At 46.8% G+C, this 26,952-nt stretch overlaps 1 protein-coding gene and 1 long non-coding RNA gene across 2 annotated transcripts; both read right to left on the bottom strand.

Annotated features, from left to right (window-relative positions):
• Nucleotides 1-8,863: 8,863 nt before the first annotated feature.
• LOC123744690 (uncharacterized) lies at nucleotides 8,864-26,641 on the bottom strand. Its single transcript, XR_006771097.1, has 2 exons — nucleotides 26,472-26,641; nucleotides 8,864-8,951 (listed from the first exon to the last, which is right to left on the bottom strand). It is a non-coding gene; the product is annotated as an uncharacterized lncRNA (long non-coding RNA).
• LOC106566140 (neurofilament medium polypeptide) lies at nucleotides 10,176-14,108 on the bottom strand. Its single transcript, XM_045724274.1, is given in 4 exon segments — nucleotides 10,176-11,722; nucleotides 11,898-12,022; nucleotides 12,946-13,406; nucleotides 13,409-14,108. Coding segments are annotated over 4 exon segments (2,697 nt in total). The 5' UTR covers nucleotides 13,989-14,108; the 3' UTR covers nucleotides 10,176-10,191.
• Nucleotides 26,642-26,952: the final 311 nt, after the last annotated feature.

The following is a 26,952-nucleotide window of genomic DNA, read 5'->3' as shown; positions in this document are numbered from 1 at the left end:
GAGTGTGTAATTTATTGTTTTTGTGCTTTATGCTAAATAATAACTCAATTAACAATATGTATCATTTCTATGTCAGATCTGTTCAACTCAACAACAAGGATGAGATGTTGAATATATTAATTATAAACCTTTAATTGAAGGTGTGCATTGAAACATGATCACATAGTTAACCACAAATTGAATGCATGTAATGGCCTGCTTACAGCAGGTCCAGACTCAATTAACTAATTGATCAATCAATCCATTAACAGGTTATGTGTCATGATTTACAAACTGTTTACAAATGTTGAACAAACTATATATTAAATGCTTTATAAGCTGTTTGTAAGAAGACATTAACATGATGGCTTACTATGCTCAATAGCCTGTCTGATCTCCTTTAGACTGTGTAGAGCAGTGGTACTCAAACTTTTCAGCATGGGCCCCTTTTTTTCAGAATTTCTGGGCACCCCATTTTTTCCCCAATAATTCATTGCGACCCCACCACATCCCAAATCTAATGACACAACCTTAAAATCAGTCAATTTCGATTTTTACATCAACAAATAAGCTTAAATTCAATGCATTTGAGTCTCTGATAAATAAATACATTTACTTAATAAAACTATATCTTTGAAACTATCTTTCAAAAAATGTTTGTATATTGTCCCAACCAATAATCTGCACTTTTAATATTTTGTTCCTCAAAAAGAAATGAAAACGTTTTGGCGACCCCAGTGCAGTTACCCCACGACACCACTAGGGGTCGCGACCCCGGCTTTGAATACCATTGGTGCAAAGCCATCTTATAAACACAACCATTCATCTCTCTGTCACGACGCATCACGACGCACTAGCAGGGACCTAACAGTTTTTCTGTTGTAGCACTAACCTGGCAAGGTCTATTTCAGATGCTTCATCAGCTACGCAGCTCAGATCCAGTGTGTCTGAGAAACAGATGCTGAGGAACGGGATGATCTTCAGACAGTGATGGCATTGTTATTAGCTCTAATCAAGGCTGAGAACGATAACATCTGTGGTTTTTATTGCTTTTAAGACATTGAAGAACTGTGGTGCTAATTTTATGACTCTTGGCAACTTAGTTGCTTCCTTCAGCACATTACGTGAGGGCTGGCTAAAATCCTGAGTGGAAGAGGTACAGCAATCAGCAGAGTCATCCAGGGACAGCACTAAAGAATAAACTAGGTAGTATTAACCAACACCTGCATTGCAGAGGTGTGGATATATCAGTTGTAAAACTGTTTCTAAGCTACTATGGCAGAAGCTGTATGTGATATTGACATTAGAAAGAGCCACATTTGATATCCCACTGCTTCTATGGCTACTTTAGTCTGTTTTTATTCATACTATTTGGCAATGTCCACTGATGAAAGGGGTTGAAATTGCTCTGAGTGAGCAAAGCATCGTCACCAACAAGCGAATCCGCAGGTGCAGTACAGTCTGGGTCATGTGAGGACATGCAATGTGAGGACAAGCAATGGAAGTGCAGCTCATGTAGTTAATTTGCAGTCATAGCCTACAGGCAGACATTTCTAAGATGTTCTTATTTTGATATAGAGTGCATTCGGGAAAGTATTCAGACCCCTTGATTTTTCCCACATTTTGTTAGGTTACAGCCTTATTCTAAAATGTATTAAAAAATCCCCCCCATCAATCTACACACAACACCCCATAATGAAAAAGAAAAACAGGTTTTTAGACATTTTTGCCACAAAAATACAAATAAACTGAAAAATCACATTTCCATAAGTATTCAGACCCTTTACTAAGTACTTTGTTAAGCACCTTTGGCAGCAATTACAACCTCGAGACTTCTTGGGTATGATGTTACAAGCTTGGCACACCTGTATTTGGGGAGTTTCTCCCATTCTTCTCTGCAGATCCTCTCAAGATCTGTCAGGTTGGACGTGGAGAGTTTGATGCACAGCTATTTTCAGGTCTCTCCAGAGATGTTCGATCAGGTTCTGGCTCTGGCTGGGCCACTCAAGCACATTCAGAGACTTGTCCCGAAGCCACTCCTGTGTTGTTTTGGCTGTGTGCTTAGGGTCGTTGTCCTGTTGGAAGGTGAACCTTCGCCCCAGTCTGAGGTCCTGAGCGCTCTGGAGCAGGTTTTCCTCAATGATCTCTCTGTACTTTGCTCCATTCATCTTTGCCTCAATCCTGACTAGTCTTCCAGTCCCTGCCGCTGAAAAACATCCTCACAGGATGATGCTGCCACCACCATGCTTCACCGTAGTGATGGTGCCAGGTTTCCTCCAGACGTGACCCTTGGCATTCAGGCCAAAGAGTTCAATCCAAAGAGTTCAATCTTCAATATTTTATTTCACATTTATTGAGCCAGGTAGGCTAGTTGAGAACAAGTTCTCATTTACAACTGCGACCCGGCCAAGATAAAGCAAAGCAGTTCGACACATACAGCAACACAGAGTTACACATGGAATAAACAAACATATAGTCAATAATACAGTAGAAAAGTCTTTATACAGTGTGTGCAAATGAGGTAGGTTAAGGGAGGTAAGGCAATAAATAGGCCATGGTGGCGAAGTAATTACAATATAGCAATTAATCACTGGAATGGTAGATTTGCAGAAGATGAATATGCAAGTAGTGATACTGGGGTGCAAAGGAGCAAGATAAATAAATAAATACAGTATGTGGATGAGGTAGTTGGATGGGCTATTTACAGATGGGCTATCACTGCTACAGGTGCAGTGATCTGTGAGCTGCTCTGACAGCTGGTGCTTAAAGCTAGTGAGGGAGATATGAGTCTCCAGCTTCAGTGATTTTTGCAGTTCGTTCCAGTCATTGGCAGCAGAGAACTGGAAGGAAAGGCAACCAAAGGAAGAATTGGCTTTGGGGGTGACCAGTGAGATACACCTGCTGGAGCGCATGCTACAGGTGGGTGCTGCTATGGTGACCAGTGAGCTGAGATAAGGTGGGGCTTTACCTAGCAGAGACTTGTAGATGACCTTGGCAACGAGTATGAAGCGAGGGCCAGCCAACGAGAGCGTACAGGTCGGAGTGGTGGGTAGTATATGGGGCTTTGGTGACAAAACGGATGGCACTGTGATAGACTGCATCCAATTTGTTGAGTAGAGTGTTGGAGGCTATTTTGTAAAATGACATCGCTGATGTCGAGGATTGGTTGGATGGTCAGTTTTACGAGGGTATGTTTGGCAGCATGAGTGAAGGATGCTTATTAAATAACATTTTGGATTGGAGATGCTTAATGTAAGTCTGGAAGGAGAGTTTACAGTCTAACCAGACACTTAGGTATTTGAAGTTGTCCACATATTCTAAGTCAGAACCGTCCAGAGTAGTGATGCTGGATGGGCGGGCAGGTGCGGGCAGCGATCGGTTGAAGAGCATGCATTTAGTTTTACTTTCATTTAAGAGCAGTTGGAGGCCACGGAAGTAGAGTTTTATGGCATTGAAGCTCATCTGGAGGTTAGTTAACACAGTGTCCAAAGAAGGGGTATACAGAATGGTGTCGTTTTGCGAGAGGTGGACCAACAGCAAGAGCAACATCATTGATCTATACAGAGAAGAGAGTCGGCCCGAGAATTGAACCCTGTGGCACCCCCATAGAGACTGCCAGAGGTCCGGACAACAGGCCCTCCGATTTGACACACTGAACTCTATCAGAGAAGTAGTTGGTGAACCAGGCGAGGCAATCATTTGAGAAACCAAGGCTGTTGAGTCTGCTGATAACAATGTGGTGATTGACAGAGTTGAAAGCCTTGGCCAGGTCGATGAATACGGCTGCACAGTAATGTCTCTTATCGATGGCGGTTATGATATCGTTTAGGACCTTGAGCATGGCTGAGGTGCACCCATGACCAGCTCTGAAACCAGATTGCATAGCGGAGAAGGTACGGTGGGATTTGAAATGGTTGTTAATCTGTTTGTTAACTTGGCTTTCGAAAGATCTTAGAAAGGCAGGGTAGGATAGATATAGGTCTGTAGCAGTTTGGGTCTAGAGTGTCACCCCTTTTAAGAGGGATCATTTTTAGAAAGAGAGGGTCCAGATTGTCCTAGCCTGGCTGATTTGTAGGGGTCCAGATTTTGCAGCTCTTTCAGAACATCAGCTATCTGGATTTGGGTGAAGGAGAAGGGGGAGGCTTGGGCGAGTTGCTATGGGGGGTGCAGGGCTGTTGATTGGGGTAGGGGTAGCCAGGTGGAAAGCATGGCCAGCCGTAGAAAAATGCTTATTGAAATTCTCAATTATTGTGGATTTATCGGTGGTGACAGTGTTTCCTAGCCTCAGTGCAGTTGGAAGCTGGGAGGAGGTCCTCTTATTCTCCATGGACTTTACAGTGTCCCAGAACTTTTTTGAGTTTGTGCTACAGGATGCAAATTTCTGCTGGTAAAAGCTGGTCTTAGCTTTCCTAACTGCCTGTGTATATTGGTTCCTAACTTCCCTGAAAAGTTGCATATCACGGGGCTATTTGATGCTAATGCAAAACGCCACAGGATGTTTTTGTGCTGGTCAAGGACAGACAGGTCTGGAGAGGACCAAGGGCTATATTTGTTCCTGGTTCCATTTTTTTAATGGGGCATGCTTATTTAAGATGGTGAGGAAGGCACTTTTAAAGAATAACCAAGCATCCTCTACTGACGGGATGGGGTCGGTATCCCTTCCAGGATACCCCGGCCGGAGGTCTATTAGAAAGGCCTGCTTCGCTGAAGTGTTTTAGGAGCGTTTGACAGTGATGAGGTGGTCGTTTGTCCGCAGACCCATTACGGATGCAGGCAATGAGGCAGTGATTGCTGAGATCTTGGTTGAAAACAGCAGAGGTGTATTTGGAGGGCAAGTTGGTTTGGATGATATCTATGAGGGTGCCCGTGTTTACGGATTTGGGGTTGTACCTGGTGGGTTCATTGATAATTTGTGTGAGATTGAGGGCATCAAGCTTAGATTGTAGGATGGCTGGGGTGTTAAGCATGTCCCAGTTTAGGTCACCTAACAGCATGAGCTCTGAAGATAGATGGGGGGCAATCAATTCACATATGGTGTCCAGGGCACAGCTGGGGCCAGAGGGTGGTCTATAGCAAGCGGCAACGGTGAGAGACTTGTTTCTGGAAAAGTGGATTTGTAAAAGTAGAAGCTCGAATTGTTTGGGTACAGACCTGGATAGTAAGACAAAACTCTGCAGGATATCTCTGTAGTAGATTGCAACACCGCCCCCTTTGGCAGTTCTATCTTGTCGGAAAATGTTATAGTTAGGGATGGAAATGTCAGGGTTTTTGGTGGTCTTCCTAAGCCAGGATTCAGACATGGCTAGGACATAAGGGTTGGCAGAGTGTGCTAAAGCAGTGAATAAAACAAACTTAGGGAGGAGGCTTCTAATGTTAACATGCATCAAACCAAGGCTTTAATGGTTACAGAAGTCAACAAATGAGAGCACCTGGGGAATAGGAGGGGAGCTAGGCACAGCAGGGCCTGGATTAACCTCTACATCACCAGAGTAACAGAGGAGGAGTAGGATAAGGTACGGCTAAAGGCTATCAGAACTGGTCTTCTCGTACGTTCGGAACAGAGAGTAAAAGGAGCAGGTTTCTGGGCGCAATAGAATTAGATTCAAGTCATAATGTACAGACAAAGGTATGGTAGGATGTGAGTACATTGGATGTAAACCTAGGCATTGAGTAATGATGAGAGAGATATTGTTGCTAGAGACGATTAAACCAGGTGATGTCACCGCATATGTGGGAGGTGGAACTAAATGGAGCAGGGTTATAGGCTCCACGGTGAAATAAGACAATAGTCACTAACCAGGACAGTAATGGACAAGGCATATTGATATTAGGGAGAGGCATGCGTAGCCGAGGTGATCATAGGGGTCCAGTGAGTGGTTGGGCTGGCTGGAGACACGGCGATTCAGACAGCTAGCAGGCTTGGGGCTATGCAAGCTAGCAGAAGGGCCTAAGAGGGATGTATCGACGGAGGAAAGTCTGATTTAACCTCCGCGCGGTGACGTCGATAGACCAGTTGTGATGGATTAGTAGGGTTCGAGTAGCAGAGGGGTCCAAGTCCAATAGGCAAAATAGGTATAGTGGTCCAAGAAGTTGGCCGATGGATCTGTTCAGCTAACAGTTCAATATGCTCTAGACAGCTAGCGGGCTGCAGCTAGCAGGCTAGCAGATGGGCATTCGGGGGACGTTAGCGACCTAGGGGCCAGTTGAGTACCCCTCGAGAGATTACGTTGGTAGGTCAGGGTCAAGGATCGGCGGGGATCCGTGCCCCGTGCCGGCAGTAGAAGGGGTCCGGGTATTGCAGCCCAGGAGTGGCGTATGGGCCTCTTCAGCTAGCCGGGAGAATGGGCCTAGCATGGGCTAGCTCCAGGCTATGGTGCTTTCTTTGGGACAGACGTTAGCCAGGAGTAGTCACTTGGATTGCAGCTAGCTAGCTGTGATGATCAGGTGAAAGGTTCAGAGCTTGCGGTAGGAATCCGGGGATATGGAGAGAAAATAGGTCCGGTATGCTCTGGTTTGAGTCGCGTTGTACATACTGGCGAGAGCTTTCCGAGCTAAAAGGTTAGCTGATGACCGCTAGCAGTGTTTAGCTGACTACTAGCTAGTAGCTAGTGAGCTGGCTAGCTTCTGTTGGGGATTCTGGTTCCGAGGTAAATAAATATACTTTAGAAAAAACAGATCGACACCACATTGGGTGAGGTGGGTTGCAGGAGACTATTTTGGTTGAGGTTTGAAAAATATAAAAAAGATATGCGAAGAAAAATATATAAAAATATATATACATGGCATACGACAAGATGAAGGACAAAGCGTCTGACTGCTACGCCATCTTGGATTCACAGATAATTTTGTTTCTCATGGACTGAGAGTCTTCAGGTGCCTTTTGGCAAACTCAAGCGGGCTGTCATGTGCCTTTTGCTGTTGAGTGGCTTCCATCTGATAACTTTACCATAAATGCCTGATTAATGGAGTGCTGCAGAGATGGTTGTCCTTCTCGAAGGTTCTTCTTTCTCCACAGAGGAACTGTGGAGCTCTGTCAGAGTGACCATCGGGTTCTTGGTCACCTCCTGACCAAGACCATTCTCCACCGATTGCTCAGTTTGGCCGGGCGGCCAGCTCTTAGGAAGAGTCTTGGTGGTTCCAAACTTCTTCCATTTAAGAATGATTGCAGCCACTGTGTTCTTGGGGATCTTCAATGCTGCAGAAAATTTTGGTACCCTTCTCCAGATCTGTGCCTCGAGCACAATCCTGTCTCGAGCTCTACGGACAATTCCTTCGACCTCATGTCTTGGTTTTTGCCCTGACATGCATCAACTGTCAACTGTGGGACCTTATATAGACAGTTGTGTGCCTTTCCACATCATGTCCAATCAATTGAAGTTTGCCACAGGTGGACTCCAAGTTGTAGAAACATGTCAATGATCTCAATGATGATCAATGGAACAGGATGTACCTGAACTCAATTTTGAGTCTCATAGCAAAGGGGTCTGAATACCTTAGTAAATAAGGTTTTCTGTTATTTTTTTAATGTTAGATAGACATTTCTAAAAACCTGTTTTCGCTTTGTCATTATGGGTTTTGTGTGTAGATTGCTAAGGATTTTTTTTATTTAATCAATTTTTGAATGAGTCTGTAACGTAATAACATGTGAAAAAAGTAATGGGGTCTGAATATTTTCCGAAGGGCACTGTATGTCATCATCTTTTTTTAAATGTTAGATGAGACTATTTTGTTCTGAAAGTTTTAGGAACAAAAAATAATATGTAACTACCCCAGGTGTTATCGTGCTTTAGTGCTAGAATCAGACCAACTATCCCTCTAGCATTATAATGTGGATTCATTCACTGTGAGTGAGTGATAGGCTACATTTCAAAGAAACCTCTTCATGGATTCTGCCTGAGATAGTCGCTATCCATTTTCCGGTGGTGCTGAATTCCAAGTTACGATCGGGTTGCTGTCTGCTTTAGTGTTGCTAAGTCTCCGGAGGACCTATCACTCAATTGTTTAACTTGTCATGTAAAAATACTTTGAATTAAATATGTATAGTTTAAAATCATGTTTAACAATGTAGGTAATGTAGGTAATGTTGTTCTCAAATAATGTAGCTAATTGCTGAAACACTGCATAAACATCTCTCAATCTAAATATAGTTTCTCATATTACTCTCTCATGTTCACTGTTGTTTTAATATTGTTTTACTATCCTAATTTATTTAATATTGTTTTACAATCCAAATGTATTTAATATTGTTTTACTATCCTAATTTATTTAATATTGTTTTACTATCCTAATTTATTTAATGTTGGTGTAACTATCCTATTTTTTTCATATTGTTTTACTATCCTAATTTATTTAATATGGTTTTAACTATCCTAATTTATCTATCTTCATTTTACATTTGCTTATCTTCAAATATATTTAATCTAAATACTTTTATCTTTCTCACTTTTTATTATTTTATTTTATGTAAGTGAAGTACTTTGAATTGCACTGTTTTTGGTAAGAAATGTGCTATGTAAATTTAGTTTGATTTGATAAATCAAGTGCTATAATCAAATGCTATTTGCATGAAAATGCCATGGGGTGCATCGTTTATGTTATGGTTGGTGGCTCATTCTTTGATGGTATGCACATATTACAGTGTAGCTTTAAATATCTGTAGGGGACAGCCTCTGTAGAGGACAGCCTCTGTAGAGGACAGCCTCTGGATGGTGATGTGGTTTTGTATCATTTCTAGGCTACAAAAGATCATGAGGCATGCAATCCCACCCCCAGGAAAGCAGATGAAGAAATAGAATAGTGTGCATGTTGAGGTGAGACAGCTACTGTAAATGAACAAGTGAAAAGGACATGACAGGACAATTGCATAAAGGAACGAGAGACCATATTTGTATTTCAGTATGACATTTATTGAGCAAATGCTGCTGGGAAATAGTTCATGATGAGTAAAGACATGGGATTGCAAACTGTAGCACCTCATTTATGTATGTGTGCGCATTTACATATTTATTTTCAATTGCACTCATTAGGTAAACATAATAGATACTGATAAAAAGCATGTTTAAGGCTCAGAGTTTCTTCAAGGTTCTTTATGCATTAGTTGCTTCGGGTACTGTATGTTTATGATCATCAGTACATTGCACCATCGTCTTTCTCATTCTTCACTATATTGTGTTGTCGACGATTGTATTTTTGGCTCAGTTGGTATCTTCACATAAAAGGCTAGTCCTTTTGAACATGTGTCTCTAAAGTGGATCCTCCAACCCAGGCACCCCTTCTTGAATTAACATTTGAATTAACATACATTTCTATCACTCTCCCACCCACATACAGTATGCATCTAAACTGTAACCCTTCCATCCATACATACAGGTTAGAGCGGGAGGGGACTCCCTCCCTGAGCTAGCATGCAGACGCCCCACCCGTGAGCCCTCCCGTGAACTGCAGGGGAAAAAATAAAGACAATTAATAATCTGTCCCACTACCACATTTCCCTGATATAATCCGCAGCAAAACCCTTTTAAAGCTTTCTCTCAACATGCATTTTTTAAACTTTAGCTTTGTCACATCATATGGCTTCTCTCGTTGCTTTTCTGTATGTTTGAGAGTGGTTATCTTTATTACATCGCTCTAGCTCTATGATTTCTTTGTTATGTTAGTTCTGGGTTGATTGCTTGTCGTCGTGTCATCTTTGTTCCTCCTGAGTGGGTTGGATGGAGCGCAGTTACTCAGTTTCAGTCACCACCTTGACGGACTGGGAAGAGTGTTTCTCCATCTTCTTGCTGGAGACTGTCTTCTCCTGCATCAAATCCTCAGACTCCTTCACAGTCTCGGTGACAGTGACTGATTTGGTGACATGCTTTGGCCCGTCCTCTCCAGTGGTGATGGTCTCCACTGTTTGGGTGATGACCACCTTCTGGTCCTTTGGATCATCTTTCTGGTCGGGGGTCATCTTTAGTGGGGCTCTCGTCCCTCCATTTGAGATAACATCCTTCTCCTCTGCCTCTTTCCCACCCCTCATCCTTCTTGTCCTTGTCCTCTGGGGAAGTCTTCTCCACATCTCCGTTCATGGCTCGCGTCTTTCTTTTCTACCTTCTTCTCTTCTTCTGAATCACTCTTTTTGTCTACTTTCTCTTCTGCAGCCTTGGGGGCCTCTGACTTTGGAGCTTCTGGTTTGGGGGCCTCACCCTTAGGGGGACTCTGCCTTGGGGGATCCTAATTTGGGAGATTCAGATTTGGGGGATCCTGTAGGTTTTGGGGATTCAGATTTTGGGGATCCTGTAAGTTTTGGGGATTCAGATTTGGGGAGCCAGCAGGTTTGGGGGATTCAGATTTGGGGGAGCCAGCAGGTTTTGGGGATTCAGATTTAGGGGATCCAGCAGGTTTTGGGGATTCAGAAGTAGGGGATCCAGCAGGTTTTGGGGATTCAGATTTAGGGGATCCAGAAGGTTTTGGGGATTCAGAAGTAGGGGATCCAGCAGGTTTTGGGGATTCAGATTTAGGGGATCCAGCAGGTTTTGGGGATTCAGAAGTAGGGGATCCAGCAGGTTTTGGGGATTCAGATTTAGGGGATCCAGCAGGTTTTGGGGATTCAGAAGTAGGGGATCCAGCAGGTTTTGGGGATTCAGATTTAGGGGATCCAGCAGGTTTTGGGGATTCAGATTTAGGGGATCCAGCAGGTTTTGGGGATTCAGTTTTAGGGGATCCAGAAGGTTTTGGGGATTCAGATTTGGGGGGATCCAGCAGGTTTTGGGGATTCAGATTTGGGGATCCAGCAGGTTTTGGGGATTCAGATTTGGGGGAGCCAGGTTTTGGAGATTCAGATTTGGGGGTTACAGCTTTGGGGGATTCATGTTTGGGGGATCCAGCTTTTGGTGACTCAGACTTGGGGGACCCAGCCTTTGGGGATTCAGCTTTTAGGGAGTCTGGCTTGGAGGGCTTTGGGGCCTCAGATTTCTGGACCTCAACTTTTGGGGCCTCACTCTTGGGGGCTTCTGTTTTGGGAGCCTCTGTCTTGGCTACAGCTGCCTTCTCATCTGTTTTGTCTTCTTTCTCATCCTTTCCTTTCTTCTCATCTTCCTCATCCTTATCATCTCCATCTTTGGATCCTTTGTCACTACCTGCATCTTCATCTTGATCATCTCCCTCCTCTTCTCCCTCTCCTGTCTCCTCTTCTCCTCCGCTTCCCTTCTCTTTGTCAGGAGAGGCCTTTGATTCTGGGGCTTTAGAGCACAGGACTGTCTCCTCTAATTCCCCCTCTCCTTCTCCCTCATCACCACCTTCTGTATCATCTTCCTTGTCACCCTCACCCTCTTCTCCTTTCTCATCCTCTTCTTCTTTTTCGCCCTCTTCCTCTTCATCACCACCTTCTTTGACCTCCTCTTCCTCCTCAGCAGGTGTGCTGGAGCTAACTTGGGCATCAGTGGAGGCTACAACCTCTTCTGATTCACCCTCTCCCCCTTCTCCCTCTTCTCCCTCTGCTTCTTCTCCTCCCTCTTCTCCCTCATCCTCTCCTTCATCTGTGGCCTCTGTCTCCAGAGCGGCAGAAAGCTCCTGGGCGATCTCAGCCAGGTCTTGGTCCATCTCATCCTTCTCATCCTCTACCCTGGTCTCCTCGATGATCTCCTCGACAAACTTATGCTGGACTTTCAGTTTGGGAGGCTCATACTTGGACTTCTTAGAGGAGGTAACGGTGTGGCGGTAAGGGAAAGTGCTAAAGTGGGTCTCTTCACCTTCTAGGAGTTTCCTGCAAGAACAGTAGAACATGAGATATAGTTTAGTGTAGGCCTAATATAAAAATGTAGTTTCTATATATAAATGAGATCTTTATATACTATTTTGTTTTGAAATTAGTAAACATATATTTAAAAAAAAGTTTTTTCAATGTTAGGCCTAATTAGCGCTCTGTCGTCGCATTGTACCTGTATGCAGCTATCTCAATGTCCAGGGCCATCTTGACATTGAGCAGGTCCTGGTACTCGCGCAGATGACGCGCCATCTCCCACTTCGTGCCCTTGAGCTCATTATCCAGCTGGTGGATGGTCTCCTGCAGAGAACAAGACCGAGAGACACAAGCTGGTTAAGAGCTATTATTTCTTATGCCTATATGGAACCCTGAAATAATACTTGGTTATTTCTTTTTGGTGTAGGGATGACACATTTCTCCATAAGGACACTGCTTTCTAAACATCATAAGAAAACTATCAAAAATACAATGTCATATTTTGTGATCCTGGTAATTACTTCACAAGCACATTTAAACTTGTATAGGCCTACATTTGAAACAGCACTTTGAGATTCCAATAAAATATTGCAATAACAATTGAAATTGTGAACTCCTCCTGTCTCATTTATGAAAAGTGAAAGTGCAAATAATTGGATAGGTTGGACTGTTGTTGTGTTAAATAATGTATTCGGACGCAGTGAACAGCACTGTGTTTCAAGGGCCCCGAGTCTCTGGCTCAGCAACGAAAAAATAACAAAAAAAACAGTCTGCTGCATTATGTCTTCCCAACCCTATAATGTCCTGACGTGCACCAAGTGTCGCAGCTTATGCGTAGCCTAATGCTCCAACATTTGGAGATGTTACATCTGTGTCCATAAGATGTCAGCATTGTGCCATTTAGGCTGTCTAAAGCAAAAGCGCAGACACCACCATTGCGCAGAGTTTATAGCCTAGTTAAAACGCATGCATTTAGGGCCCACATAATAAAACAATTTAGTTCGTTCAAAATCAAACTAATACAATATGTGGGGACACAATGCAAGTGTGTGTCTTTCTCTCTATAAATGTAGGGGACTCTCCTTATAAGTAGACCTACATTTAAAATAAGAATAAAAACCTCAAAGGTGTCGTGATAATATTCTCAATTTGAAATCAACGAAAAACATATCTTATTATATAATTTATTCTCTCCACTACATTGCTTCTCTTTATGAAAATAATGCCTACAGCGGGTCTCATCATACCTGCAGGCTGGACAGGTCGCTGTTGTGTCGGTCCTCGATGTCATTCAACTGCCTCTCCAGTGACTCCCTGGTTCCACGGACGGACTCTAACTCCACGGTCTTGGACTGGAGCTGGCGGCGGTAGTCTGCTATCTCATCACGGGCGGACTTGATTGCATCTTTGTTTTGTTCCGCAGCATCAGTGAGCTTGGAATAGCGGCACATGAACCAGTCCTCCACCTGCTGCAGGTTCTGGTTGGAGTGGCCCTCGAGCTGGGTGCGGATCTCCCGGAGCGCCTCGGTGATGTCCGTCTTCTGGATGTCTTTCCTCTCCATGGTCACCTGCGACGCCTGCACCTGGGCGAACAGGTCGCCCACCTCTTCCTCGTGGTTGTTGCGGATAAAGGCAATCTCGTCGTGCAGTGACTGAACTTTCTTCTCCAACTCTGACTTCACCAAATCAGAGTCGGTCATATCTTTTTCAACGCCCGGATGATGCCTTCCGTCTCATCCCTGATGCGGGCTTCCTCGTCGAAACGGTCCCTAATTCTCTGGATGTCATCCTCGACGTGGTCCGTGTCGAGCTGGATCTGCGCTTTATCGTGGTGAATCTGCTCCAGCATGGAGCGCAGCTCCTGGAGTTCCTGGTCGTATAAATCGCCTAGCTGGGATGGCGACACCTGCTTCTGCCGCAGCGTCTGGATCTCCTCTTCGATTTGGCTGTTCTGCTGCTCCAGGTAGTGCACCTTGTCGATGTAACCGGCGAAGCGGTCGTTGAGCCCCTGGAGCTGCTCTTTCTCGTTGGAGCGCTTGTAGTCTCCGTTCGTTTGATTGAAATCAACGCTGTCGGCGGAGCTGAGGACTGTGGAGCTGTACGCTCGGGCTACCGGCATATTGACGCTCCTCTTGTAGGAGGAGGTCATCGTGGAGCCTGGGCTTGCCCGGGACCAGGACTGAGAACGGAACCCGCTGGAGGGGGTGCCAGTGGAGCGGCCGTAGGTGGTCCTACTATCCATACTTCTCCTGAATGGACTCCCTATCGTGTCCACCGGGTGGTAACTCATCCGGCCAGACCAGGGGTTGCGTGTGCAGATGGAAGGGAAGGTGTGCGAGGTGGAGGAGTGGTGTGTGTGTGTGTTTGCAGGTGCGGGGTGGATGGCGCTCACAGCATTCTTAGTCTCACCGGCTGTCCTTTATATAGGAGAAGCTTTATCGCTAACAAGGCAGCGACTGTTTTTACTGGCCCATTGATCGAACGGAGGGGGAGGGCCATGTCTCAACCCTTCATACTCTATGTAAGTGAAACACTACTTGTTTGTGGGGGGGTTCGTGGGTGGCCGCTTGAAAAGCAGAGGAATGATCACACATAGGGAGAAAAAGGAAATGGGGTGATTATCATTAGGATTTTTGGGATAGCTCATGTGTCCTTGACGTTGATGTGTTTATCATTTGTCTCTTGTCACAGAGGGAATATAGAGTTTCCTCCAAACATTGAACATTAGAATAAGAGAGAAAATTATACATGCATCTCTGCATTTGCTAATTCAACCAGCCAACGTGCAGCATTACTATGCATGGAAATATAACTTATGGAGCAGTTCAATGACCCATGTTAATTATTATTTCCCCTATTATTAGTTAGCAAAAAGGTTATACCAGAAATGATCAATTTACCGATGCAATTTAGAGCGATAACAATATCGACACCATGGACAGCGACTTAATGCAGTAAAACACCATTACCGTCCTTTACAAGTGTTTGAAAAGTGTTGAAAATGTTTCTCTCAAATTGAACAGAATGATTGATCATTAAATTAATTGAATAAAACATTTATATTTGCCTATGAACATGTGCAAAGCCGAACCAATTTCCTATATTGATGTTTTGCTTGTGCTAAGTCTTCAATAATAGGTGATTGATTACTTCTTGACAGGAAACCTCCCAAGATCAAAGGGATTACCATCAGTGACCTACCGATGACGTATAAAGTGAGACTACCATGAGGGGGTTGGTTCAATCAATATCATGCATTTATGTGACCACTTATAACTTTCAGGAAATGTTGAAGCATTAATCATAGTTGTAGTTATTGACAGCTATTGGAATAGATTACAGTTATGATCAGCCTGTGCTTATATGCAAGCAATTTACCCCATTCAATAGTATATATTACCTTCATAATGCATATCATAATATGTTATGGACAAATTTGCCCTTTTATTTTGAGCCACTTCAAACCAAAGCATTTCAGTAGTGATGAATAGGCATCCAAACTGCAACACTGTTTTTTTCTATAATTACATTCCTCAGAATGACTTTGTAACTCTATCTGTCCAACTCTAACAATGATGGGAAACACTTTGATTAATATGGTTTCACAAACAGATACAGAATACAATGCATAAGTTACAGTCTTTGGGTTGCGGATGAGAGCACATTGGATAGAGAGGCTGCTATCTCCTCCCTGCATTGAGATGATTTCTCTAAGGAGTGAAGCTGCAGTGTTGCTTGCCAGATCTGATTGGCTGCAGTGTGTTGTCAGTCTTATTGATTCCCATTCAGTCCTGCTCTACCCATTTCAGAGGTAACTAAGGTCATTGCAAACCCCTGCAACTGAAGCAGGTAATGCAACAAAATGGCTGCCTCTGGTTTTGGCCAATTGACTGCCTTTAATGACAATATTTCATCCTATGAAAACCAGTGATTAAAAATTCAAAAGGCACTTGCACATCTGAGCTATCTTTGTTGCAGGCACATGGTAAGAATTGAATAACATGAGAAAAAATAAGAAACCTGCACACTGCTCTTGCTAGTATCCCTTAATAAAGAGCAGTGACACTAGCAAGAGCAGTGTGCGGGTTTCTTCTTTATTCTCATCCTATGAAAACCAGCTAGACTATTTTTGACAAACGGCAAGGCTATTGTTGCCTCCCAGAACATTATTACCCACAATAAGATTTAAATAGTTTGTCAGGTTGATTCAGATTCTCCAGTCGCCTTTAAAAACCCTTGTTTTATACCACAGTTAAGAGGGAAGAATAAGTTATTCCCATCTCTGAGACTTAATTAGACACTTGTCACTTATCACCCATTTGTATTCTGTTATCTCACTCATTGTTTTTCCATTGCAACAGTTAGCTCTGTGGAGTGAGCCCTAACGCATTTGGGAGCTCAGACAATTTCAGATTGTGTTTGTCCCAGAGAGAGAGAGAGGAGAGAGAGAGGGAGAGATAGTTACCATGCCTCACTACATAAAAGTGATTCTCTCATCCTAACTGAATGTGTGTGAATGTGTGTTGTTGTGGCTGAGTTAACTTGAGCGATTTATATGGCCCTATACTCACTTTCTCCTGGCTGATCCTTGTGACCTAGAGCTAGACACCTGGCCTCTGTTGCCTCTTTCTCTCTCTGCTCTCCTGCTGGCCTCAGCCTTTTTAAACATGTACATCACCACCAGTGGCGATTTTTAGCATGTAAATCTTGGTGGAGTAAAACACAACACAACACTAAACAATACATTAATTGCACTATAACGGTGACAAATGGTGCCCACAAACTGTTAGGGCCTATATAAAGCTGTCCCAACAGCAGAGTCCCAACAGCAGTCCCAACATCTTACCACTGCTACACCTGGCTATTAACGGAGCCTTGTCTGGCAGCAAAACAGTTCATTCAGCCTCATTTACTGCTTTAAAAAAAACATAGTTGATATGGCTGACTTGCTTAAACAAATATGGTTTCTAATGACAATTTAGATGTATAAACTATGGCTTACGGGGACGAAAAGCGGATAAGAAGCAATCTGTAATTTCGATTAAGACATGAGCGAGCTAGGACGGACGTGGTCGCTATAACTATTTGTTTCGCACTTTGAAATGTACAACGACACAATTCAGAACATGGGCCATTCTTACAGTGTTCTCCCTGTAGACCAAGTCAGAACAATAGGCTAAATAAAGGGGCCATATAAGCAGACAATGAAAGCTCTTACAATATTCAATGATTACATTTCTCTAAAACTGGTTATAGGCTACATGTGCACCACCAAGTCAGATCAGTAGGCAAAATTAAGAGAGGAAAATAGACTAAATTATTAGGGTGAGGCATGTTGACTACTAACAGCTTACTACACAACATACACTTAGTATTACTTTCTTTGATACAGTATACATATATCCCTGGCATATTACATCATTTATGCAGCAGCATACAAGACATTTTTGGACTCGCCTTGTTGTGCTGTGATCACTTGAACAGGAAGGTGGCGCGGCGGTCCTTCGTGGGCAAATTTTGTTATCAAAGTCTGGCATTCTCTGGATTTATGGTGCTTTCAAGACAACTGGGAACTCAGAAAAACAAGGTTGAATCATGATCTTCAGATCGTAGCTTTAGAAAGACACCCGAGTTCCAGATTTACAATTCCGAGTTGGATAACCGTTTCAAAAGATATTTTCACAGTCAGGGCTCATGCTTCATTCACAGCATGACCAATGCTGAATGTTTATAATTTTAGACTTGGAAAAGAGACCCTTAATCCCAGATTTGGGACCACACAGCCACTCCACTGAATAGCAGGCTAGTGATTGCTTTTCCATGCTTGCAGTTAGCCACTGGTTCCTTCCAAACTGTAACGTCTGCGTCAACTCATACTTCTAAACACATAGATCCCCGGAACACAGCCCACTTTCCAGCTCACTCTCCAGATCCCAATCACCGGAATTCTAATCACCTGTTCACACACCTGCATGTCATCATCCCACACTATTTAGTTCAGTTCCTTGCACCCCATCACTGTGAGGTATTGTTTGTTTTGAGACACACTTCTTTCGGAGCTCTGTTTTTCTTGTCCTTCATGCCTCCCGTGTATGATCGTTTTTGCCTGCCTCCCTCACGACACCTTTTGCCTATTCCCTGCCTGTACTGTTGCCATTTTGGACCTACCGTGTAGGACCTTCTGCCTGCCCCTGGACCCAGCTACCTGCCTCCTCCTATGGTCCTTTCCAATAAACACCTGCTGCGCTCGGCGCTTGAAACCAGCTCTCTGTCTCATATCGTGTTCATTACAGAATACCTCACCAAACACGACAGATGGATTCAGCGGAGCTGCAGCTACGTCTAGCGCGACAGGAGGAATGGCTCGATGAACTCTGCGACCTCCTTCACCAGTCCATTCCTTCTTCAGCCATATCAGGTGCCACAGCCTCCTCTCGTTCATCCTCCTCTATATCCATGCCTAATAAATATGACGCTCCCCAGGGAAATGTCAAGGATTTTTCATGTAGCGTAACCTGTACATAGACCATCACCCGCTGACTTCACCTCTGACAAAGAAAGGGTGGACTTCGTCATCTCCCTACTCACTGTAACGGCGTTGGTAGTCGTGATTAGGAATGAGGCGCAGGAAGCAACGGGCACAGGGAGTGTTGTTCTTTTAATAACACTTTGAGAAAGAAAATCAAAGTTCCCAAACACAGGGGAATAAATAAAGTGTGACAATGCCAAGCCGAACATGAACAAGACAGTCGGAAACAACAATTAATCCTGCACGAAAAGGAGCTGGCCAGCTAACCTAAATAGCCCTTCTAATGGCTAATTTACCACAGGTGTGTAAAATAAAAAAAAGGGAAAAGCAAAGGGAATCGGTGGCAGCTAATAGACCGGTGATGACGACCGCCGAGCGCCACCCGAGCAGGAGGGGCGCCACCGTCGGGTGGGAATCGTGACAGTACCCCCTCCTGACGCGCGGCTCCTGCAGCGCGCTGACACGGCCTCGAGGTCGACCCGGAGGGCGAGGGGCAGGGCGATCCCGGACGGAGGTGGTGGAAATCCCTCAACATAGATGGGTCCAGGACGTCCTCCGCCGGCACCCAGCACCTCTCCTCCGGGCGTACCTCCCAGTCCACGAGGTACTGCAGGCCCCTCGAGTCCAGAATGGCCCCCGTATGCTGTAGCGGGGACCCCCGATGTCCAGGGGGGTGGAGGGACCTCCGGCACCTCATCTTCGTGAAGGGGACCAGCTACCACCGGCCTGAGGAGAGCACATGAAACGAGGGGTTAATACGGTAATAGGAAGGGAGTTGCAACCGATAACACACCTCGTTTATCCTCCTCAGGACTTTGAAGGGCCCCACACACTGCGGCCCCAGCTTCCAGCAGGGCACGCGGAGGGGCAGGTTCGGGTCGAGAGCCAGACCCTGTCTCCCGGTGCGAACATCGGCGCCTCACTGCGGTGGCGGTCAGCACTCCTCTTCTGCCGCGCACTGGCCTCCTTTAGTGAGTTCTGGATGGCTCTCCAGGTCTCCTTGGAGTGCTGGACCCAGTCCTCCACCGCAGGAGCCTCGGTCTGGCTCTGGTGCCATGGTGCCAGGACCGGATGGTAACCTAACACACACTGAAAGGGTGATATGTTAGTTGAGGAGTGGCGAAGTGAGTTCTGGGCTAATTCGGCCTGGCAATACGACCTCAGGAACCTGCCCACCTCCTGGTTCACCCTCTCCGCCTGCCCATTGCTCTCGGGGTGATAACCGGAGGTCAAACTGACCGAGACCCAGCCGCTCCATAACCGCTTCCAGACCCAGGACGTGAACTGGGAACCTCGATCAGAACAATGTCCTCCGGCACCCCGTAGTGCCGGAAGACGTGGTAAATAGGGCCCTCCGCAGTCTGCAGCGCCCGTGGGAGACCGGGCAATGGGAGGAGACGGCAGGACTTAGGAGAACCGATCCACAACCACCAGAATCGCCGTGTTCCCCTGAGAGGGGGAAGATCTGTTAAGAAGTCGATGGACAGGTGCGACCATGGTCGTTGTGGAACGGGGGGCTGTAACTTCCTTCTCGGTAGATGCCTAGGAGCCTTACTCTGGGCACACACCGAACAGGAAGAGACATAGGACCTCACGTCCTTAGCCAGATGGGCCACCAGTACTTCCCCCTTAGACCCCGCACTGTCCTCGGCGTCACCAGGATGACCCAGTAGGTGGCGTGTGCGCCCACCGAATCAAACGATCCACGAACACCGACGCGGCACATACATGCGCTACGGGCACCTGCGCAGGCGCAGGTTCCAACACTAATGCCCTCTCGATGTGCGTCCACCTCCCATACCACTGGTGCCACCAGCTAGATGCTGGAACGATGGGAGTTGGATCGAGTGGGCCGGTCTCTGTGTCATAGAGACGGGACAGCGCGTCGGCCTTAGTATTCAGGGAACCCGGGTCTATAGGAGATGGTAAACCTAAACCGGCGAAGAACATGGCCCACCTCGCCTGACGTGGATTCAGTCTCCTCGCTGCCCGGATGTACTCAGGTTTCGGTGGTCGGTCCAGATGAGAAAGGGGTGTTTAGCCCCCTCAAGCCAGTGCCGCCACACCCTCAGAGCTTTAACCACCGCTAGCAACTCCCTGTCCCCCACATCGTAGTTACGCTCCGCCGAACTGAGCTTCTTCAAAAGAAAGCGCAGGGGCGGAGTTTCGTGGCGTACCAGCGCTGTGATAGCACGGCACCCACCCAGCCTCGGATGCGTCCACCTCCACTAGCGACGCTAAAGACGGGTCCGGGTGCGCCAACACGGGTGCGTAGTGAACAGCGCCTTCAACCTCTTGAAGGCTCCGTCCGCCTCCGTCGACCATCGCAACGCACGGCCCCCCTTCAGCAGTGAGGTAATGGGAGCCTACCTGGCCAAAACCCGGATAAACCTCCGGTAGTAATTGGCAAAGCCTAAGAACCGCTGCACCTCCTTCACCGTGGTTGGAGTCGGCCAATTACGCACGGCCTTAACGCGGTCACACTCATCACCACCCCCGTGGTGGAAATGCGATAACCCAGAAAGGAGACGGCTCGTTTGGAAAACTCACACTTCTCAGCCTTAGCATTATAGGTCATGCTCCAGCAGTCTACCAAGCACCTTGTGCACCAGGGACACATGCGGAACGGGTGGCGGAATATATCAGAATGTCATCGATATAGACAATCACGCCCTGCCCGTGCAGGTCCCTGAGAAAATTTCGTCAACAAAGGATTGAAAGACGGCTGGAGTTTTTTTTTTCAACCCTACGGCATGACGAGGTACTCTATAATGGCCTGATGTGGTACTAAAAGGGGCGGTTTTCCACTCGTCTCCCTTCTTGATCCGCACCAGATTATACGGCGCTCCTGAGATCCAATTTTGTGAAGAACTGTGCTCGGTGAAATGATTCCACCGCCGTAGCGATGAGAGGTAGTGGGTAACTAAATCCCACCGTGATAGCGTTTGACCTCGGTAATCAATGCACGGGACGCAGACCTCCCTCCTTTTTCTTCAGCAAAAAGAAACTTCGAGGAAGATGGTGAGATGGAGGGCCGAATGTACCCCTGTCCCAGGGATTCCGTGACATATGTCTCCATAAGCCGCCGTCTCCTCCTGTGACAAGGGGTACATGTGACTCCTGGGGAAGCGAGCGTTTACCTGGAGATCTATCGCACAATCCCCTGTCGATGAGGTGGTAATTTAGTCGCCCTCTTTTACAAAAGCGATCGCCAAATCGGCGTATTCAGGGGGAATGCGCACGGTGGACACCTGTTCTGGACTCTCCACCGACGTGGCACCTATGGAAACTCCTAGACACCTCCCTGAACACTCCTCTGACCACCCCTGGAGAACCCCCTGTTTCCACGAAATACGGATTGTGACCAGCCAGCCAGGGGACCCTCAGCACCACCGGAAAACACGGCGAATCAATAAGGAAAAAAACGAATGCGTTCAATATGATTCCCCCTGCTACCATGTCCAGTGGCACCGTAGACTCCCTGACTAGCCCTAACCTAATGAGTCGGCTATCTAGGGAGTGCACGGGAAAGGGGAATCTATCGGCACCCGCGGAATGCCCAGCTTAATGGCAAGTCCACGGTCCATAAAATTCCCCAGCTGCGCCTGAATCGACTAGCGCCCTATGCTGGGAAGAGGGGAAACATTTAGTAAAAAAAAACAGGTAAAAACACGTGACCAACAGGGGGTTCTTGGTGAATCTGGTGCTGACTCACCTGAGGTGACCGAGAAGTGTTCTGCCTGCCATCTCGACTCCCAGACTGGCTCCTCCAGCACCGGTCGGCCGTGTGTCCTCTCCGACCACAGCTGGTGCAGGAGGAGCCACCTCCTCCGGTGCCTTGGCACGGCCCCTCCCACCTCCATAGGGGTAGGAGCGGGGGTGCACGGGGTGGAAACGGGCAGGACCCTCTCCCGAACGCCCGCGGGCAGCCAGCAAATTTTCCAGGCGTATGGACATATCAATCAGCTCGTCCAGGGACAGAGCTGTGTCCCGACAGGCCAGCTCCCTGCGGACGTCCGCCCGGAGACTGCAGCGGTAGTGGTCACGAGGGCCCTGTCGTTCCACCCCGCCCCAGCAGCCAAGGTCCTGAACTCCAGCGCGAAGTCCTGCGTACTCCTCGTCTCCTGCCTGAGGTGGAACAGCCGTTCACCCGCCGCTCTTCCTTCCGGAGGGTGGTCGAACACGGCCCGAGCGGCGGGTGAACTCTGGGTAGTGGTCCCTCGTCGAGTCTGGACCGTTCCAGACCGCATAGCCCACTCCAGAGCTCGGCCCGTCAGGCAGGAAACGAGGGCACTCACGCTCTCCTCTCCGTGGGAGCAGGTCTGACGGTGGCCAGGTACAGCTCAAGCTGGAGCAAAAACCCCTGGCACCCAGCCGCCGCCCCATCGTACTCCCCTCGGGAGCGCTAAACGAGAGCGCCAGAGCCAGACGTCAGGGAGGCGTAGATGGCTGTATCGGGGAGGTGGAGGTGGAGAGAGGATACCACTTCTCTCCCATCGGTCCATCCTCTCCATCATCTGGTCCATGGCCGATCCGATGCGATGTGGGACTGTCGTGTGGTGGAGCACGCGTTCCTCCATCGAGGGCAGAGGAGTGCTCGCTGCTTCCGCTGATTCCATACCTTTATGGTGTTGCGGGATTCTGTAACGGCGTTGGTAGTCGTGATTAGGAATGAGGCGCAGGAAGCAACGAGGACAGGGAGTGTTGTTGTTTTAATAACACTTTGAGAAGAAAATCAAAGTTCCCAAACACAGGGGAATAAATAAAGTGTGACAATGCCAAGCCGAACATGAACAAGACAGTCGGAAACAAAATTAATCCCGACTCGAAAAGGAGCTGGCCAGCTAACCTAAATAGCCCTTCTAATGGCTAATTTACCACAGGTGTGTAAATAAATAAAAAGGGAAAAGCAAAGGGAATCGGTGGCAGCTAATAGACCGGTGACGACGACTGCAGCGCCACCCGAGCAGGAGGGGCGCCACCGTCGGTGGGAATCGTGACACTCACAGGCAAAGCTCTGGATTTGGGTCACAGCCCTGTGGGCCGCTCAAAGATCCGATCTTGTTTTACTATCCTAATTTATTTAATATGGTTTTACTATCCTAATTTATCTCTCTTAATTTTACATTTGTCTATCATAATTTTATATTTATCTATCTTAATTTTATATTTGTTTATCTTAATTTTATATTTGTCTAGAAATGTATTGTTGTCACGTCCTGGCCAGTATAAGGGTTAATTGTCATTGTAGTTTGGTCAGGACGTGGCAGAGGGTATTGTTTATGTGGTTCGGGGTGGTGTGTTTGTTGAAGGGCATTTGATTTAAGTATTCCGGGGTGTTTGGGCACTGTTTGATATTCATGTATTCTATGTTTAGTCTAGTGAGTCTGTTTCTATGTTTGGTTAATTGGGGTTGGGACTCTCAGTTGAAGGCAGGTGTTGTCTATTTGCCTTTGATTGAGAGTTCCATATATTAGGTGTGTTTGTGTTTGTCATTTGTGGGAGATTGTTCTGTGTTTAGCCTTGTGCCTTGCCAGACTGTTTTGTTGATCGTTCGTTCTTTTGTTATTTTGGTGTTCATTTTGAATTTATTAAACTTCAAGATGAGCATACACATACCTGCTGCATTTTGGTCCTCCTTTACCAACGACAACCGTGACAGAATCTCCCGCCAAAAATGGACCAAGCAGCGAGGAAGGAGCAAGGGGAATTCGGTGAGGACCGGGAAGCTACCGAGGAACGCGACTGGCGTTTAAACCGGAGAGGCAGCCCCAAGATTTTTTTGGGGGGGGGCACACGGACAGATCGGCGGAGCCGAGGATGGAACCAGAGCTAGTGAGGGGAAAAGGGGAGGAAAGAGAAACAGAGACTATAAGGGAGTTGATGGGAAAATTGGAGGAGAAAAGGATGAGAGAGCTACTGTGTTGGTGTTTTAGGCACGACATTCGCCCTACAGAGCGTGTCCTAATGTTATCACCTGGAGTAGCGTTTATTAATAGTCCTGAGGTGCGTGCCAGCTGTCTGGTGAAGATAATACCAGCACCACGCACCAGGCATCCAGTTCGTCAGCCCAGTCCCGACTCGTCCTGGAGGTGCGTGTTCCCAAGCCGATACCTCCAGTACCAGCGCCACGCATCGGGCTTTTAGTGCGTCAGCCCAGTCTGACTCGTCCCGCTCCCGCATTCAGCTCTGAGGTGCGTGTTCCCAGGCTGATCGTCCAGTACCAACACCACGCACCAGGCTTCAAGTGCGTCAAACCAGTCTGACTCGTCCTGTTCCCGCTCCCGCACTAGCCTGGAGGTGCGTGTTCCCAGTCTGGTACGTCAGTACCAGCACCACGCACCAGGCTTCAAGTGCGTCATCTCAGTCAAGAGTCGCCCGAGCTGCCCGTCAGTCAAGAGTCGCCCGAGCTGCCCGTCAGTCAAGAGTCGCCCGAGCTGCCCGTCAGTCAGAGTCGCCCGAGCTGCCCGTCAGTCAAGAGTCGCCCGAGCCGCCCGTCAGTCAGGAGTCGCCCGAGCCGCCCGTCAGTCAGGAGTCGCCAGAGCCGCCCGTCAGTCAAGAGTCGCCCGAGCGCCCGTCAGTCAGGAGCCTGCCGCCCGTCAGTCAGGAGTCGCCCGAGCGCCCGTCAGTCAGGAGTCGCCCGAGCGCCCGTCAGTCAGGAGTCGCCCGAGCCGCCCGTCAGTCAGGAGTCGCCGAGCCGCCCGTCAGTCAGGAGTCGCCGAGCCGCCCGACTGCCCGGGAGCCGCCAGAGCGGCCAGACTGCCGAGCCGCCAGAGCGGCCAGACTGCCCGGAGCTGCCAGACTGCCCCAGCGGCCAGGATCAGCCAGATTGGCCCATCTGCCCAGAGTTTGCCGATGACCAAAACCCAAGGGGAGTCTAGCAGCAACCTTGAACTGAGTAAGCCTGACAATTCAGAACTTAAAGAGATTAACTGTTTAATTGCTGAGTCTGCATACAGGGTGGAGAGGTGGAGGTCTGCCCATGATCCGAGCAGGGGAGTCTGCCTACGGTCCGGGGCTGATCGGGTCGGTCGGCACTCTTGAGGACAATAGGCCGGAGCCTGAACCACCACCTGCATAGGTGGGTTGGGGAGGGGGGTGTAGCACAAGTGCCGTCGGTGACGTCAGCCACCTTCCTTCCCTCCCTTTAGTTTAGGGGGGATTTTTTGTTGTTGTTTGGGGTTTTTGTTTTTTCTTAAGGTGCTTCCGGGTTAGCACCTTTAGGGGGTGGGGAGTACTGTCACGTCCTGGCCAGTATAAGGGTTAATTGTCATTGTAGTTTGGTCGGGACGTGGCAGAGGGTATTCGTTTTTATGTGGTGCGCGGTGGTGTGTTTGTTGAAGGGGCATTTGATTTAAGTATTCCGGGGTGTTTGGGCACTGTTTGATATTCATGTATTCTATGTTTAGTCTAGTGAGTCTGTTTCTATGTTTGGTTAATTGGGGTTGGGACTCTCAGTTGAAGGCAGGTGTTGTCTATTTGCCTTTGATTGAGAGTCCCATATATAAGTGTGTTTGTGTTTGTCATTTATGGGAGATTGTTCTGTGTTTAGACCTTTTTGCCTTGCCAGACTGTTTTGTTGATCGTTCGTTCTTTTGTTATTTTGGTGTTCATTTTGAATTTATTAAACGTCAAGATGAGCATACACATACCTGCTGCATTTTGGTCCTCCTTTACCAACGACAACCGTGACAATTGTTTTTTATCTTTCTCACTTTTTATTATTTTATTTATGTAAGTGAAGTACTTTGAATTGCACTGTTTTTGGTAAGAAATGTGCTATGTAAATTAAGTTTGATTTGATAAATCAAGTGCTATAATAAAATGCTATTTGCATGAAAATGCCATGGGGTGCATCGTTTATGTTATGGTTGGTGGCTCATTCTTTGATGGTATGCACATATTACAGCGTAGCTTTAAATATCTGTAAAGGCAGCGTCTGTAGAGGACAGCCTCTGTAGAGGACAGCCTCTGGATGGTGATGTGGTTTTGTATCATTTCCCTAGGCTACAAAAGATCATGAGGCATGCAATCCCACCCCCAGGAAAGCAGATGAAGAAATAGAATAGTGTGCATGTTGAGGTGGAGACAGCTACTGTAAATGAACAAGTGAAAGGACATGACAGGACAATTGCATAAAGGAACAAGAGACCATATTTGTATTTCAGTATGACATTTATTGAGCAAATGCTGCTGGGAAATAGTTCATGATGAGTAAAGACATGGGATTGCAAACTGTAGCACCTCATTTATGTTCGCTATTTAAAGTCAAGTCCATCCTATGCATACAAGAATGGATGTGTGTGCATTTACATATTTATTTTCAATTGCACTCATTAGGTAAACATAATAGATACTGATAAAAAGCATGTTTAAGGCTCAGAGTTTCTTCAAGGTTCTTTATGCATTAGTTGCTTCGGTACTGTATGTTTATGATCATCGGTACATTGCACCATCGTCTTTCTCATTCTTCACTATATTGTGTTGTAGACGATTGTATTTTTGGCTCAGTTGGTATCTTCACATAAAAAAGGCTAGTCCTTTTGAACATGTGTCTCTAAAGTGGACCCTCCAACCCAGGCACCCCTTCTTGAATTAACATTTGAATTTAACAACATTTCTATCACTCTCCCACCCACTACAGTATGCATCTAAACTGTAACCCTTCCATCCATACATACAGGTTAGAGCGGAGGGGACTCCCTCCTGAGCTAGCATGCAGACG

The sequence above is a fragment of the Salmo salar genome, chromosome ssa09 (genome assembly GCF_905237065.1).
Source record: "Salmo salar chromosome ssa09, Ssal_v3.1, whole genome shotgun sequence".
Lineage (NCBI taxonomy): Eukaryota > Metazoa > Chordata > Actinopteri > Salmoniformes > Salmonidae > Salmo > Salmo salar.
This window is presented reverse-complemented; position numbering and strand designations above follow the sequence as displayed.